The sequence below is a fragment of the Vigna unguiculata genome, chromosome 7 (assembly GCF_037176805.1).
Source record: "Vigna unguiculata cultivar grain cowpea cultivar isolate G323 ecotype 2 chromosome 7, ASM3717680v1, whole genome shotgun sequence".
NCBI lineage: Eukaryota > Viridiplantae > Streptophyta > Magnoliopsida > Fabales > Fabaceae > Vigna > Vigna unguiculata.
In genome coordinates, this window is record NC_140798.1 from 47,048,758 (window position 1) to 47,063,532 (window position 14,775).

Here is a 14,775-nt window from a genome sequence, read left to right on the forward strand (position 1 = left end):
CACTTCCTCAAATTGATTCCTGAAAAATAAACAAAATAAACAAATAATAAACGTCAATTGCCACGTGCCAAGTATTCTTATCTTGATTTCATCATTTGACAACAAGCATACTATAAACATCATTGTCTATATAAGATTTGATGTATATGTCCAATTTCAAAAAAAGGAAAGAGAAGAATGTCAAGGGGATAAGTTTAGCGGGTACGGGTATCCACGAGTATGGATACTATGATACTCGTACCCACCCCGTTAACATGCGGGTATCAAAAATATCCGTACCCGCAGGTAGTGGGTATCCATTTTCTATCCGTTACGGGTTTTATCCGTAGATACCCGCGAATACGGATTTTTTTGACATCCATAGTTATATCATACCTAAGATATAATATGTACCATTTATTAAGTCTTATTTTAATCTTAAATATTTATAAACTTTGTATCATTTAAATAAATTTTTTTATTTGAAACAAATTTTCGTATGACTAGAATAAAAAATAATTTATATGTTGAATACATTTGTATAACTAAAATAAAAATATTACTGTATAAAAAAAACATAGTAATATGAAAATATGAAGTGGAGAAGAGGGAAGTTTTGAGTGAAAATAAAAAGTAAAAGTTAAATAAATTAAACTAACATACTATATTGCTAGATAAAGGAAAAGACATTTTTTTTTTACTTTCAAATTAAAAAAATAATAAATGTCAACTAGAGGAAGAAATGAAAGGAGGAAAATCACATTTACATGAAGTATTATAAAAAAATATAACAAAAAATTCGCCACTTTGTGCATCTTAAAAAAATTTTGAGCTCTGGTTGTGTTTGTCACAACAGAAAAACGAAATATCAACACATTGTCCACGGTTTGGCATGACTACGGAAAGAACAGAAACATAGCGCTCCTTTGATCAGCTGTTATGTCTCTTTTTCTCTTGAATTACTTAGGATCCAAATCAAGTAACGCGTATCTTTGAAAATTCTGGAGCTCAAGTTCTTTTTGTAGGCAAATTATCTGCAGCGTCACATGTTTTTGTGTACATTTGTTTCTTTTCAAATGCATCAATTTTTACTTGTCCGATGTAACATCTACTTCCTTTGACAGTGGCATACCAATTTGATCAACCTTTCTACTCCGACGGTTTACAAGCAATGCGTAGGAAGTTTCCCAATGCATAGGAAGTTTCCCCTCTTCACTTAAATCTTTCATACCAGAAGATGTTCTGTGATCCTTGGAAAATTTGTCCATTGCATCCATCACAACGGGGTAACTTTTATCATGGGATTCTGGGAAAAATCCTGAATAAACCATCTCCTTAAAAATCTCAAATGCAGAGGCCAAGTCCATATCAGACAGAAAAGCACTGAGCAATGCAATGTAAATGAACGAGTCGGGCTTCATTTCTTTTTGTTCCATCTCACGTAAATATTGTAGTGCAGCAGATGGCCTATTGCACATGCAAAGACCATAAATAAGTGCCATAAAAGCAACTCGATTAGGAGAACAACCTTTTTTTTCCATCTCATTCCAAACCAAGAGTGCATCATCAGGCCTTCGTTCTCTGCAAAATCCATCCACCAAAGTTGAGTAAGTGACGACATTGGGCTCCCTGTCTTCTTCAGACATTCTCGACAGAAGAGACATCGCCCTATCAACAGAACCACTTTTGCACCAACTATCTATAAGCAGATTGTAACTCAGAACTGAGGGACAGAGACCCTTCACTACAATCTCATCCAACAATTTTTCAGCTTCTGCAGCTCTGTTGACCTTGCAGAGCCCTCTGATAATTATGTTAAAAGCAACCACATCAGGACAATGGCCACGAGAGCACAAATCCCTGAGCAAGTTCAATGCTCGGTCCACTTCTTGAATCTTGATCAAACCCCCCATTGCTGCAGAATAGGAAACTATATCAGGAAGGAAACCTAGCTGCACCATGCTGTCGAGAAAATCGCATGCTTCTACAGCCCTGCCATGATCACACAGTTCTTTCACAAGAAGTGTGGAATTTTTTATCCACGGTTCATGCCCACAAGCACGCATCACTTTCAACATATCGATCGCTCCTAAAACGTCCTTTCTTTTACAAAGGCATCCATAAATTGAGTTGTGAGTGAAATGAGTTGGTTCAATTTCTGATTCCTTCATCTCTCTCAACAGCTCACGGCTCTCCTCCAATCTATTAGAATCGCAGAGACCATTGATCAGATTGTTGTAAATCAAAACGCTTGGCCTACCAACAAATTGTTTAAGGTCATTGAAAAGACTTAGAGCGAGGTCCAACTGACCATTTGTGAGTAAGCCATCAATGACGATGCTAAAGGAAGCAGCATTTGGGAAAACCAATCTCTTGTCCTTGAAGAAATCATCCATCTGGACATCACTGGATTTGCTCTGAATCATCATCTGAAGAAGGCGGCAGGCTTCATCCATCATTCCATCGTTAACATAACAAGTCAAAACAGCATTGTAAATCAAAACGAGAGTTTTCTCCTCTTTATCTTCCGGAACCTCTTCCAGCAACTTGGCAATCACACTTCTGTCTGGAAAAGCCGATATCAATTTCGTAAAGATTCCAACATCTGGGGCAACCCCAAACTGCTTCATCTCCGAAAGCAAGCTCAGAGCTCTCTGAGCATCATTACTCTTACACAGTCCTCCAATGAGAACATCAAACAACGAAACAGGAGGAGTGAAGCCAACCCGACACATTTTCTCAAACAACTGAAGGGCCCTATCAACCCGATCCTCCTTGACAAACCCATGAATCAAAACACAGAAAGTCTTCTCATTTAGCCTCACCCCCTCTCCCTCCATCCTCTCCACCAACTCAAACGCTTTATCCACATCCCCCCACTTGGAAAACGACAATGCCAGCATAGAGCAAACACGCGCATCAACCCAACCTTTTTCCTTCATCCCATCATAAACCCTCAGAGCCTGATCAAATCTGCGAGCTTTGCAATAAGCTTGCACGACAGGCGTCAGCGTGAACTTATCAAACTCCCACCCAAACCCCTTCATCTCCTCCAACCTGGCCTCCACCAAATCAACCTCCCCGGACTTGGACAGAGCCTCCAACAGACAGTTGTAGCAGTAATCATTCGGAACGCAAAGACCCTTCACCCGCATTTCATCGAACAGGTGGTGGGCCTCCTGCGCGAGGCCCACTTCGCCCAAACAGCGAATGAGAAAGCCCAACGCGCCGGGTGTGAAGGAACAAGGAGCGGACTCAACGAGGTCCTTAACGATTGTTTTGAGATGGGTGGTTTGGCGGGAGCGGGAGAAGATAGATGCGATGGTATTGTAGGTGTAACAACTATGGCGGTAGCCATGCTGGTGCTGATCGGAGGCCCATTGGAAGAAGGAGAAGGCGAGTTTCCAAGTGGGGAGGCGCGTGAGGACGGACTCGACAAGGGGAGGCGTGAGGATGGGAGCGAAGCGGTTGAGTTCCGGCGCGGCGGCGTTGGGCTGTTGAGTGAAGACGGCGACGAGGTTGTCGACCACAGAAGAATCATAATGAAGATTGTTATGGGGTGATGTGGAATATGAGAATTTGGCGATTACAGAGAACAGTGAAGAGAGTTTGAGTTTCTGGGTGGTGGCGAGAGCCATTAACACACTTTCGCACGAACTACTCTTCAGGTTTTCAACATTTATAAGCTTTTATCACTGATGTAAACATTTTAGCTATCATTTTCATTATTGTCGTTATAGTTTTGGGTAATGCAACTTTACACTAACTTTATCATGAAATGAAATTTTGAAATTGAAAATTAAACCAAATAGTAATTTTTGAAACCAAAAATGACTCTCGATTATAAATAAGAAAAACTTAACTAAATTTGGGAATAATGAGTTTTAACTAGTGTTTGGATTTTTAAATTCATTTAATTAGACTCACTTTTAAGCCTGGTACAATTTGACATTCACATTACATTCCAGTTAGATACTAGGGATTTCATTTTCAATTTAGATCTTTTGAAGAAAAAAGTTATTTTTATCTTCACCTTTATATTTAATTAAATAATTACTTCTAATTTTACAAACATTAGTAAAATAAAGTTAAAATAATTTTTTAAATATTATAAAAAATAAATAAATTTTAAAGTTTAAAAAATATTTGAAATGTTTATTTATTTTCATTATTTAAATTTTAATAAAATAATAGTTAGTCATTAATAAATATTATAATACATCACTTTAAATTTAAACATAAATATTTCTTCTAAGTTAAATAGTGATAAATATGATTCAAAAAAGTAATATTAAATTAGTGTATCATAATAAAATTAACATTTTTCATTTTTATATAATTGTAGCGTTAAAATTATACTTATGATAATAAATTAAAAAATAAAAATAATCATATAAAATTTTATTAAAACATTATCATATATGGTACAAAATAAATAATAAATCAAATATTATAATTTTATGATTTTTCCATTAATGCTCGAATCGAGATTAATTAATGAGAAAATATCATTAACTCGTGCATAAGAGAAATTAATGAAAACAAACTACTTTTATTATAATATGTTTAATTTTTTTTTATTCTTTAATCTACTAAAATTCATCTATTATCCCTTTCGATTAATCCACACATGTAAATTAATTTTCAGTTTTCAAAATTTGAGTTAGTATTCTCTTGTCCTCTGAATTTTGTTGGAAATAGGATAAATGTGAGTCAAAAAGTTTCACATTGAATATAACATACAAAATTAAACATTATATAAGAATAAAAACTCATAACACCATTGCATTAAGGTTTTGGATTAAAATGGTCAAATACATTATATATGTAAGACTAATGTCATATAATCATATGAAACCAGAATCTCTTAATTTCTATAACCCACATGACACAAAATATATATATATATATATATATATATATATATATATATATATATATATATATATATATATATATATATAACCCAATAACTTTAGATACTCAATTATCTTCTTTCCATAGAATACATATATTTTAACACAATGCAATACTCATTTACTTTAATAAAACATTTTTTTATTCTTTTAATTTCAGTTCATCTTTACATATAGAACGAGTAAGATCGATAAAGAGAAAGAATTTGAATTATACAATAACTTATATTCAAAAAAACATGTATTGTATGTCATCCTATGAAGAATTTAACAACCAAGACAACAAAAAATCATTAAAATAATTAAGATAAAAAAGGTCTAAAAATTAGCGAGAAGTAGAACGTCTAATTCACTAAAAGATAGACTATAATATAATCTTAAATGTAATTTATTACACGCATTCTAATGTTACACTTTAAGTAAGACTATCATAATTTTATAGCTCAAATATAAATTTTTATCACATGAAACCCAAATCAATGTCTTCTGTATAAGGAATTCTCTTGTTTATAAATTTGGTAGTAACACCACAACTCATAGAAGGATAACTTCAGATAAAATGATTCCAATTTGGTACTTTTCTGTTTAATTATGTGTGTGTGTGTTTTTTTAATTAATTTTGTGGTGTTATGACAAAAACTATGTTGAGAATTTTTAATTAATTTGATGGTGAATGGCCCTGAATCGGTGTGAGGAATATTGCAGTGGTGTATGATCTATGTATGTGGCCACAAAATAACGAATATTTATTTTTAATGTTATATATAATTGGGGAAGAGAAAACAGATAATAAAAATAACATTGATTCTTCGTCGTAACTTTTTCCTTTCCTTTATCGTTTCATTCACAACACATGGACGCCGTGACACTGTCACTCCCTCCGGTTCCGGTGCGTACAGTCTCTGCATCTGCGTCAACCTCGTACTCTGTTCCTGTCTCTAGCTCCTGGTCGGTCGCGGCGAGGCAGAGGCTCTGGTCTCACAGAACAAGACGCGGATTCCGGAGTTACTCCTCTGCGGTTCCTCAATTGACGGTGACGTGCGGTGCCGGCGTGGCGGAGATTAACGAGAGCCAATTCAAAGAGACGGTGTTGGAGGCGAAACGTCCTGTTCTGGTTGAGTTCGTCGCCACTTGGTGCGGTCCTTGCCGTCTCATCTCTCCGGCTATGGAATCCCTTGCTAAGGTTTTTTTTCTCTCTCTCTCTCTCTCTCTAATTCACATTTTCTTTTGCTTCCTATAGCAGAAGCTACTATTGTTCTGTTAGTTAACCACCTTTATGCATTCTTTGGGACGTTTTCTTGATTCGTTGCTGCTGTGTATAACATCTGAATTCTTGATTGCAGGTTAATTTTTGTGTGTGTTTGTTAAACATTTTTTCTGCCTTTTCTATAAAACTGGTTTGTTTCCAGAAACAGATGTTTCAAGTTTTTAAAGAAAGTCGTCCAAGATTTTAGAAAAACACTTCAATTGGTAACTTTTCACGCAAAGCTCTCTTGGGAATTCATAGCAAACTAGTTATGAGAAATTATGAGAAATGTGTGAGAAGTTTGCTTAGGAAATTCCCTAACAGTGATTTTTGTGTAAAAGGGTGATGACAATGGAGGAGTTAAAAATTTCTACAAAATTACCTTATGCAAGCTAATTTGATTTTCTTTTTCTTTTTTTCTTTCAAGTGCTTGTAGATAAACTTGTCCAAATAGACTCGTAGTCTACTAGAGGATTGTTAATTTGTCACATTTTTCTCTAGCAATTCTGCTTTGATATATAAAGAATGGAGATTTACTCTTTCATCGTCTGATACTGCCTATTTGTTGCATTGAGTTTACTGTTAGGTTGGTCTTTTTGTTAATTGGCTGACAAAACGAGATTCAAGGAGTTAGCAACTGATCAAAAAGACCTTAAATGGGTGGTGGATGGAATTTTTTACAAAAATAGCTCACTGTCAATTTGTTTTTCTTTTCTTTTTATCAAAATAGCATACTAGGGCTTTTATTTACTCAGATAGCATGTTGTGCTTGTTCAAAATTCGGTTTTCGGTTAACCGAATTCTGAATATTATTTTATTTAACACATGTTTTTTTAATATAAATACCAAAAACATGTTCAGAATTTGGTTTTCTGGAAATCGGATTCTGAATTAATAGTTTGTTATCTGTGAAAAATTTATGGCGATGCCTTTAAAAAATGATGTCAGGACTACACTTTTCAAATTTGAAATTTCTGATAACAAATTGGAAACAACAGAAAATCATCTGGAATTGTTAGCTAAATAAAACTCAATCAATCATAGGTAAAGACCATGGTGAATTTGGAACCCCTTTTGTAGACCCATTTGAACAACCCTTTAATGTAAGGAATGTTAAATTTGTGTTTCCGAAGTTTCATGGTACTCAGGTTTACCATGGATATAACTGACGGAACAATTTTTAGTTTATTATGAAGTTCCTGATGAGCATGACTGGTAATAGCAGCTGAACCCATTGAAGAAGATGCTGTTCCCTGGTTTCAAATGATGACAAGAAATCAGACTTTCCATCATTGAAAGAATTTAAAAAGCCCTTGAACCAGCGTTTGGTAGTTAAAAATGACAAAAATTGTGTAGATCTTATATTTAATGAATCTCACTTGTGATTTTATAGTTTTAATAAATTTAAACTAATAGGAGAAAGTTTGTGTTAGAGTGTTTTTGTCAACACTCCTCTGAAATAATCCAAAAATTGCTTTTCTGACCATTAGTTATGGTTGGATCATTCTTATTCATGATTGATGGAGCAGAATTTTCTCTGAATGTGAAACATATATCAAGATTTTCCCAGAAACTAGTGTCAAAGTGTTCTTTAGGTTCATAATTTTTTTTTCTCCCCTGAATTTTTGTATATAATAAATTGCAGGAATATGAAGACCGATTAACTGTTGTGAAGATTGATCATGATGCCAACCCACGGCTAATTGAAGAGTATAAAGTTTATGGATTACCAACGTTATTACTGTTCAAGAACGGGGAAGAAGTTCCAGCAAGCAGAAGGGAAGGTGCAATTACAAAAAGTAAACTTAAAGTGTACGTTGATGATTTATTGAAATCGATATCAGTTTCATAGTCATCATCATATTCATTCATGCTTGAAAATTCCGACTTGTTCTATGAGACTTTTGTTTCCATGTCTTGTATGAAAAGTGTACGGGGGAGAACTTTTGTTTAACAGGCTTGTACAATTGTATAATCGGAAGCTGCAAATACAGCATAGTGCGGTGAAGGAAGTTTGTGCTAAAATGATGCTGTTTCAGCTGTGTAAATTTCTGTTCTATTCAGGGTCGAAACTCATTCATTCTAAACCCCAAAATAAAATTTGAGAGTGTGAGATACAAAGAGAAAAATAAATAAATTTAAAAAAGAGTGAAAAAATATTAGTAATTCAAAAAAAGAAATAATGTCCATTTTCTGAACTAACAAATGCCCACAAAAGTGTTATATATTTTAAGTGTTTTTTTTTAAATACAAAATTTTAAGTAAGAACTTATTTTATAATGTAAAATATATTAATAATAACATGTAATTCATAAGAATGAGTTATAAAAATTAAATAATTTCTCTGACAATAATTTATTTTTTTACGTGATTTAATCATGTATTATGTTATTAATATTATTATTTGTGTTTATTATTTTATTCGTTAGAACTAATATCTTATTTTAAGGATTTAGGATAAAAACTAGTTAGTTAAAATTTATAAAAATTATTGTTTTATAAACAATACTTAATTTGGTCATTAATTAATGGTAGTAAGTTATTTATAATTCAAAATAATATTTTAATTTTTTAGAATAAAGTGTTGCAAAGTTAGGTGTTTTTATGTGCTTTGAATTAACGGTTCATATCACATCTATTATTTATCATAACATGAAAATTTATTAAACAATGAAAAAAATAAAAAATATGACCCAAACCAAATACATGTTAAACTTATGAAGCAAGTTCTCAAAAACCAATGCAAATCTAAATATGGAAAGACAAAATAAAAAAATAATAATAACCACTAACTTTGCCAATTAAAAAATAAAAATAAAAAACTTATTGGTCGATCATCTACAAAATCCCTTATTGAAAGCCATTTTGTCTAATAGTATCGAACATTGGGGAATTGTGTACCTTTATAAATTAAACGGATCGGATAGAGTCCGATCACGAATCATGATCTGACATCTCATGGTCCAATCCTGTGTTCTAATAAATGGAAATATAATTTATCTAATAGATCAATTATAGGGTAATCTATTGACTCATATATATTTTAAACCAAACATAATTTTACTTCATAAGTACCCTTAATTTGTGATATCGCAATGTATTTATGATTCCAAACCTCCAATTCCATTTTCATGAAAAAAATGAAAAACAAAATTAATTAAGGGCTCGATATAAACTAAAGATTCAGCATAGGTTACACTAATTTTTTAAAAGTAAGCTAATGTACCTAATATTGTTACTTGGCACGTACACAGGATGGAATTGAAGAAAACCCTCTCAAGTTGATGGATAAAGGCACGTTTGAGTTACTGTTGATGACGCTGGAAAGTTTGCAAAAGGAATTCACTGCATTAATTAATAACGCATTTGGAATAAATGTGATCTGAGTCCCATATTAACAATGGCAAAACAAGACATGCTAAGTAGTCAAGATGGTATGTGTTAAAATACTTTCAATTGCTTGATAATACCACAAAATACAATAACCCCACAATTACATAGTGTACAAAAATTGTAGTGTGTAGATCCCAAGGGACTTGACACTAATCAACTTACCTCTGCAGTATGTTCATCGTAAGCCTTGGTCAGCTGATCATCAAAATATTCATAATTATCTTCTTCGTCGTCTTCCTCAACAAATCTAACAACGCCACTACCATTAGGTAAACTTTTATTTTCACTGAAATGCACTATGAGCTCATTAACCTCTTCCCTTTCATGATCAGTTTTTGCTAAAGATAGAAGAACATTTTTAGCTTTCTTATCGGGAGAGATTCCATTAGACTCCATTTCCTTAAACCAATGAACAGCATTGTCGAAGTCTCCACTTTTTCCATATGCATCCATGATAGTAGTCAAAATTGTCTGATTGGCCTTTATTCCCCGCTCAAGCATTTCTTCGTACTTCTTCATCAACATCTCAAGATCGTTTATCTTAGCATACCCTTTCATTAAGGTTCCGTAAGTGACAACATTAGGCTCAAAACCATCTTGTATCAATCTTTTGAAAAACTTCTCAGCACCCTCCATATCCGATGCATTGACATAAGCCGATAACATGGTAGTGTATGAGCAAAGATCTGGAAAGAATCTGCGTGGGTAAAGTACAATGATACGAGGAGAATGCTAAGTGTTGTACACTAAATAATAATATAGACAGGAATATATTCTACAATTCAAATTCACTTGGTACATGAATTTGAATAGTGTGTTTAGATTTATGTTAGCAAACACTAACTGTCCATTCATCTCAATCCATCAAGAGAAATTTTTTTCCATATGGATTCATTGGAATTTGTGAAAATTATGTTTGATGTTTATTTCTGACCATACCTAAAACCTATATCTATTAATTAACTGCTGGATAAGTCTCCAACATTATGCCATCGGCTTCGTGCATGATCTCATTATGTCCCTGGCTTTACAAAATGTTGTTTAGTCCTTAAATTTTATCGTTAGTGAAATTTTTTTTGCAAAGACTGACTAAAATAGGATTCAAAAAAACCAGAATTTAAAGCAATTGACACTTTCATTTCAGAAACCAGTATGGGAATTCACTCACAATCCATCATTGGTATTTGGCCTTTCAGATGACCTGCGCTTTGATGGAGAAAAGGTATTTTACATAAATTTCATTTTTTTTTCTTATTTACTACTGTAGATCCTCCTTAATCGTTAGTGAACAATAGTATTCGTTGAGTTTATTTTTCCTCCTACATAAAAAAGGAGGGCCATGGATCCATATCCATGCTTGATTCTTAGTTGGCTGTTTGACTGGGTTTTTCATTTTGTAATTTGCCTCAAATCTCTTATTCCCACATTGTTTTCCCCTTACCACAGTAATTGTGTTGTGAATGTGTTTTTCCAAGGAAAAAAAAAAAACAGTACCCCCAATAATTCTCTCTCTTTTTTATTAGGTGAGGAATAAAAAAAGCAGAGAGGTGGAAGAAAAATGAACCTTGAACCTTATATTTCTCTGTATAGTCTGCTAACCTTATTTTTAAGTTTCATTTTAGTCCTATATTTACTCAAAATGAAAGCTCCTTCAGATATTTAACTGTCAATTGCGACTCAATTACCAGAAAGAATCAATGCCCCTAAAAAAGCTTTCCCTGAGTGGTGAAAAAAAGTTGACCAAATAAAAAATAAGTTGGAGAACAAAATTGATACAAAAAAATGACCATGACTAATTTGAAATACAAATATAACCATGGAGAACCAAACATGTATAATTTATTTTTGTCTAATAAAGACTGAAGAAGAAAGGAAATGCAACTCACCTATCCCTTCTCATACTCTTAAACACGGTCCGAGCCTGCTCCACCATACCCGATATAGAAAATGCATCAAGTAAAATATTGTAAGCTTTCCGAGTTGGCCTGTGAAAAAGAAGAGACCATGGTAACTTCTATGATAATAAAAATAATGATCATTTAGTAAATAAAATGAAACCCTATAATGCACGCATGTGATACTAGTATTTGATTTGGTGATACACTAATTCTTAAAAATAGAAGACCCGATATGTCTTAAAAAGAATTAAATTAAGAATATATTTCTTAAAAATTAATAAAGATAAACTAGAAATTCTAAATCCATATATATACCTAATCAACCTTCACTAAGTTTCACTGAGCATTGCTCCCTATATTTGAATCCTTCTCAGAAGGTGCATATACATTTAAATGAATCTTATTTTTGAACATCACAAATTGACTCGTGTTTGATTCCTATTTGGCATTTCATTTTCATTTTTTAAATAGCAAGCATAACTAAGTATATGGTTTGGACACGCATCCATAAAGTATTGGAATGTATCTTAATTTGATAGGTATAGAATACAGACAAGCATCCGATATGGGACGAAATATCACATATCAATGCATCAGAAATAAAAAAAGTATCTAATTTAGCAACATATTCAGAAAATAAAAGTTCTAAAAATAAATAGTAGCCAATTTAAATAAAAATAAGTCTCTTATTATCCAAGATTTTTTGGAGGAGAAGAACTATCTGTATAAGAACAGAAGATAAGAGTTGAGGTGGATATAGTAAGGATGGGCATTTAAACACTTCAATGATTTTCTCATAATAGCAACAAACAAGACTTACCAATGTTTAAGTGGTAGATATTTAGCTACGAATAGTGATTGCAGGTATAGGAGTTTGAATACGCGACTAGCAGGCTACTAAAATCCATCGAGTAACTAATAGTTACGAAGCTGATAATTAAAATTACACAGCTTGCTATTCATTTTCCGCATTAATAGTTCAATTCCCTGACATACCTGACTCCAGCGTCAAGCATTTCCTCAAATACAGCTAATGCTTCTTCTTCCCTCCGGGCCTTCCCATATGCACTCACAAGTAAGGCATAGCTCACAACATCAGGTCTGAGATCAGCTCTTTGCATCTAAAATTAGGCATTCACTTCAAAATCTGATGAATTAATTATAAGCAAGAAATTAAAGGGGGTACAGAGAAAAAAGATGAAAACTAATGGAAAGTCTTGAAAATACCTCAAGATTAAATAAATTATGTCCACCAAAATGTTGACAATATTAGTCCAAGTAGATGATGTTTGCAAGGATTTAATTTCGCCATTCTCATAATTTAATAAAAATCTGACTGAACTAGCACGGAGAAAGGTTTGCAAACCAAAACAGATTTCAAATAATCTACTTGCAGAAATTAAATCTACAACGAATCCTCTATATGGAGAAACGTGACACCGTTCGTGCCTATACAACAAAAGTAGAAAGCCAAAACAGTTGAAAATTGAGTCTATTTTTAAGATGTATGGGTTATCTTGTATGAAGAAGGAGATTTACAATTTAATTGAAGTACCTAAACGTGTTACTGTTCATGCAGAATATGACAAGACCATTTTTGTTACACAAGTTAGTCAAAACCAGTTTCTTCCTCATTTGGAAATGATAAAAATAATATGATGTTGAAGTAGTAGGCTTGTTCAGACTTCAGAAAGTAATGTTGTGTGTGATAAACATGCGAATACCTGATCATATATGTTCGAAACTTCCTTGTAATTTGTTTCAAAAGACATCAAGCTATTATAAGTTACTGTAGATTGTTCAATTCCTCGTTCAGCCATCAGTGCAAATGTCTTACGGGCCTTTTCATAACTTCCAGCCTTTTTAAACATATAAATCATCATGTTAAACATCTTCTGGTCAGGTTTCAAAGGCGAGTTTTCATCATTCAGTAAATTGTCAAATACTTCTTCAGCTTCTTTAAACTTGTCCCCCTGTAAGTGAATCAATATAAATGTAAAACTGAAAGTCAAGAGACTCAATAGCAGTCTGTAAAATATTTAAGAAATGTTCACCGAGTTCAACATAGTTATCATGGGAGATGTGTGGGAATTGAACAATCATGGTAAGTCATTGTTGCTGCCTCATTCACAGCTTAGACTTATATGCGAACAATGAACACATTCCTCCTATCAAATTCAATTTCCATCAAGGTGGTTTACTTTAAGTGGCGGGGCATCAATTATATTTGACTTTTATTCAAAATTTAGCTCAGGGTAACACAAGTACAAAAACCACCAGCACAAACACCACCTAGCGGCCATAACTCATAAGAGGAATTAATTTCAAAGTAAAAGTGTAAAGGATTAATAAAATAAAGATGTATGCTCACATGAACAAATGTTTTAAGTATTATCTGGTATGTTAAAGCAGAAGGTTCAGGACCCCATTTCTGCATCCTTCGGAATATCGCTTCAGCATTGTTATATCTGCCTCCTCTTCCATATGCTTCCATAAGTGCAGTCTGAGATACAACATTTGGCGCATAACCATTATTATTCATCAAAGCCAAGATCTTCTCGGCACCATTGAAGTCTCCCAGCTTCCCATATGCCGTGATAAGCATGAAATAATCCATCTTACCAAAATCCCACCAGTTTTGAGTCCGAAGCCATTCAAGAATCTAAAGAATCGTGTAATAAAGAAGTTAGACTCATGTACAACTAAAACCAAAAGAAAAGTTGAACTGTATACCTCAACGACAAGGTTCCACTTTTTGAGTTGTTTAAACCTAATCAAGGTACCAACAATAAGGGCTTTAGGAACACCCTGGTTGTTAATCTTCTCAGAAGAGAGAACAGAAACAGCAGAACCGGACTCATCGATTTCAGTCATGATTCTCCTCCAATTCTTCTGGTGAGCCTCATCCGCAGGATCCTTGAAAACCTCCAGTTTCCTCCTCCTCTGCATGAACTTCCTCGGTTTCAACATTCCCCGACACACCACCTCCATTCTCCCACTCATCCTCACCATCGTAATTCCATTGCTACACAAACAAAACACAACACGTTGAATCACCGAACCATACATACACATACACATACACATAAAACGCAACATTGAAAAATGAATAACTCTACCTCGTGCGAGTGGGTGGCAGAGGGAGGTGTGGCAAGTGACAGTGTGACTTCGAAATGAGACTACACATAATCTACCGATGAGGATTTTTCCCAAAGAAGATGATTGTATTAAGGAGCAGAAAGTAACTATAAATATTAGATAAATATAAATATCTATTCTAATTTCCATATACATTTCATGGGCCGAACTATTGTTTTTGGGTTAGGCCCAATAAAATGGGCCC

At 33.7% G+C, this 14,775-nt stretch overlaps 3 protein-coding genes across 5 annotated transcripts; 1 reads left to right on the plus strand and 2 right to left on the minus strand.

Annotated features, from left to right (window-relative positions):
- Positions 1-699: 699 nt before the first annotated feature.
- Positions 700-3,670, minus strand: LOC114189754 (Tetratricopeptide repeat (TPR)-like superfamily protein). The gene has a single exon (XM_028078425.2). The coding sequence runs from the start codon at positions 3,615-3,617 to the stop codon at positions 1,068-1,070; it is 2,550 nt and encodes an 849-aa protein (XP_027934226.2). The 5' UTR covers positions 3,618-3,670; the 3' UTR covers positions 700-1,067.
- Positions 3,671-5,664: 1,994 nt separating this feature from the next.
- Positions 5,665-8,166, plus strand: THX (thioredoxin X). Its single transcript, XM_028079288.2, has 2 exons — positions 5,665-6,078; positions 7,787-8,166. Exons 1-2 carry the CDS (start codon positions 5,749-5,751, stop codon positions 7,991-7,993), a joined length of 537 nt encoding a protein of 178 aa, XP_027935089.1. The 5' UTR covers positions 5,665-5,748; the 3' UTR covers positions 7,994-8,166.
- Positions 8,167-9,241: 1,075 nt separating this feature from the next.
- Positions 9,242-14,710, minus strand: LOC114189649 (Tetratricopeptide repeat (TPR)-like superfamily protein). Of its 3 annotated transcripts, none has more exons than XM_028078276.2 (8): positions 14,552-14,710; positions 14,166-14,457; positions 13,804-14,094; positions 13,157-13,405; positions 12,429-12,553; positions 11,421-11,519; positions 9,697-10,231; positions 9,242-9,461 (listed from the first exon to the last, which is right to left on the minus strand). In XM_028078276.2, exons 1-8 carry the CDS (start codon positions 14,617-14,619, stop codon positions 9,447-9,449), a joined length of 1,674 nt encoding a protein of 557 aa, XP_027934077.2. In that variant the 5' UTR covers positions 14,620-14,710; the 3' UTR covers positions 9,242-9,446. The 3 variants fall into 3 exon arrangements, with proteins under 3 accessions (XP_027934077.2, XP_027934079.2, XP_027934078.2); XM_028078278.2 differs by having other exon boundaries at positions 9,242-9,486; XM_028078277.2 differs by lacking the exon at positions 9,242-9,461 and having other exon boundaries at positions 9,579-10,231.
- Between the last annotated feature and the right edge of the window lie 65 nt (positions 14,711-14,775).

Bases quoted from the DNA above. Each gene is read 5' to 3' on its own strand.
- LOC114189649 (XM_028078276.2), bottom strand. From the start codon at position 14,619: ATGTGTAGTCTCATTTCGAAGTCACACTGTCACTTGCCACACCTCCCT. The intron at 14,458-14,551 runs GTAGAGTTATTC...TTGTTTGTGTAG, and splicing joins CTGCCACCCACTCGCACGAG to CAATGGAATTACGATGGTGA. The intron at 10,232-11,420 runs GTGAGTTGCATT...TTACCCACGCAG, and splicing joins AAGAGTATGAGAAGGGATAG to ATTCTTTCCAGATCTTTGCT.
- THX (XM_028079288.2), top strand. From the start codon at position 5,749: ATGGACGCCGTGACACTGTCACTCCCTCCGGTTCCGGTGCGTACAGTC. The intron at 6,079-7,786 runs GTTTTTTTTCTC...AATAAATTGCAG, and splicing joins CTATGGAATCCCTTGCTAAG to GAATATGAAGACCGATTAAC.
- LOC114189754 (XM_028078425.2), bottom strand. From the start codon at position 3,617: ATGGCTCTCGCCACCACCCAGAAACTCAAACTCTCTTCACTGTTCTCT.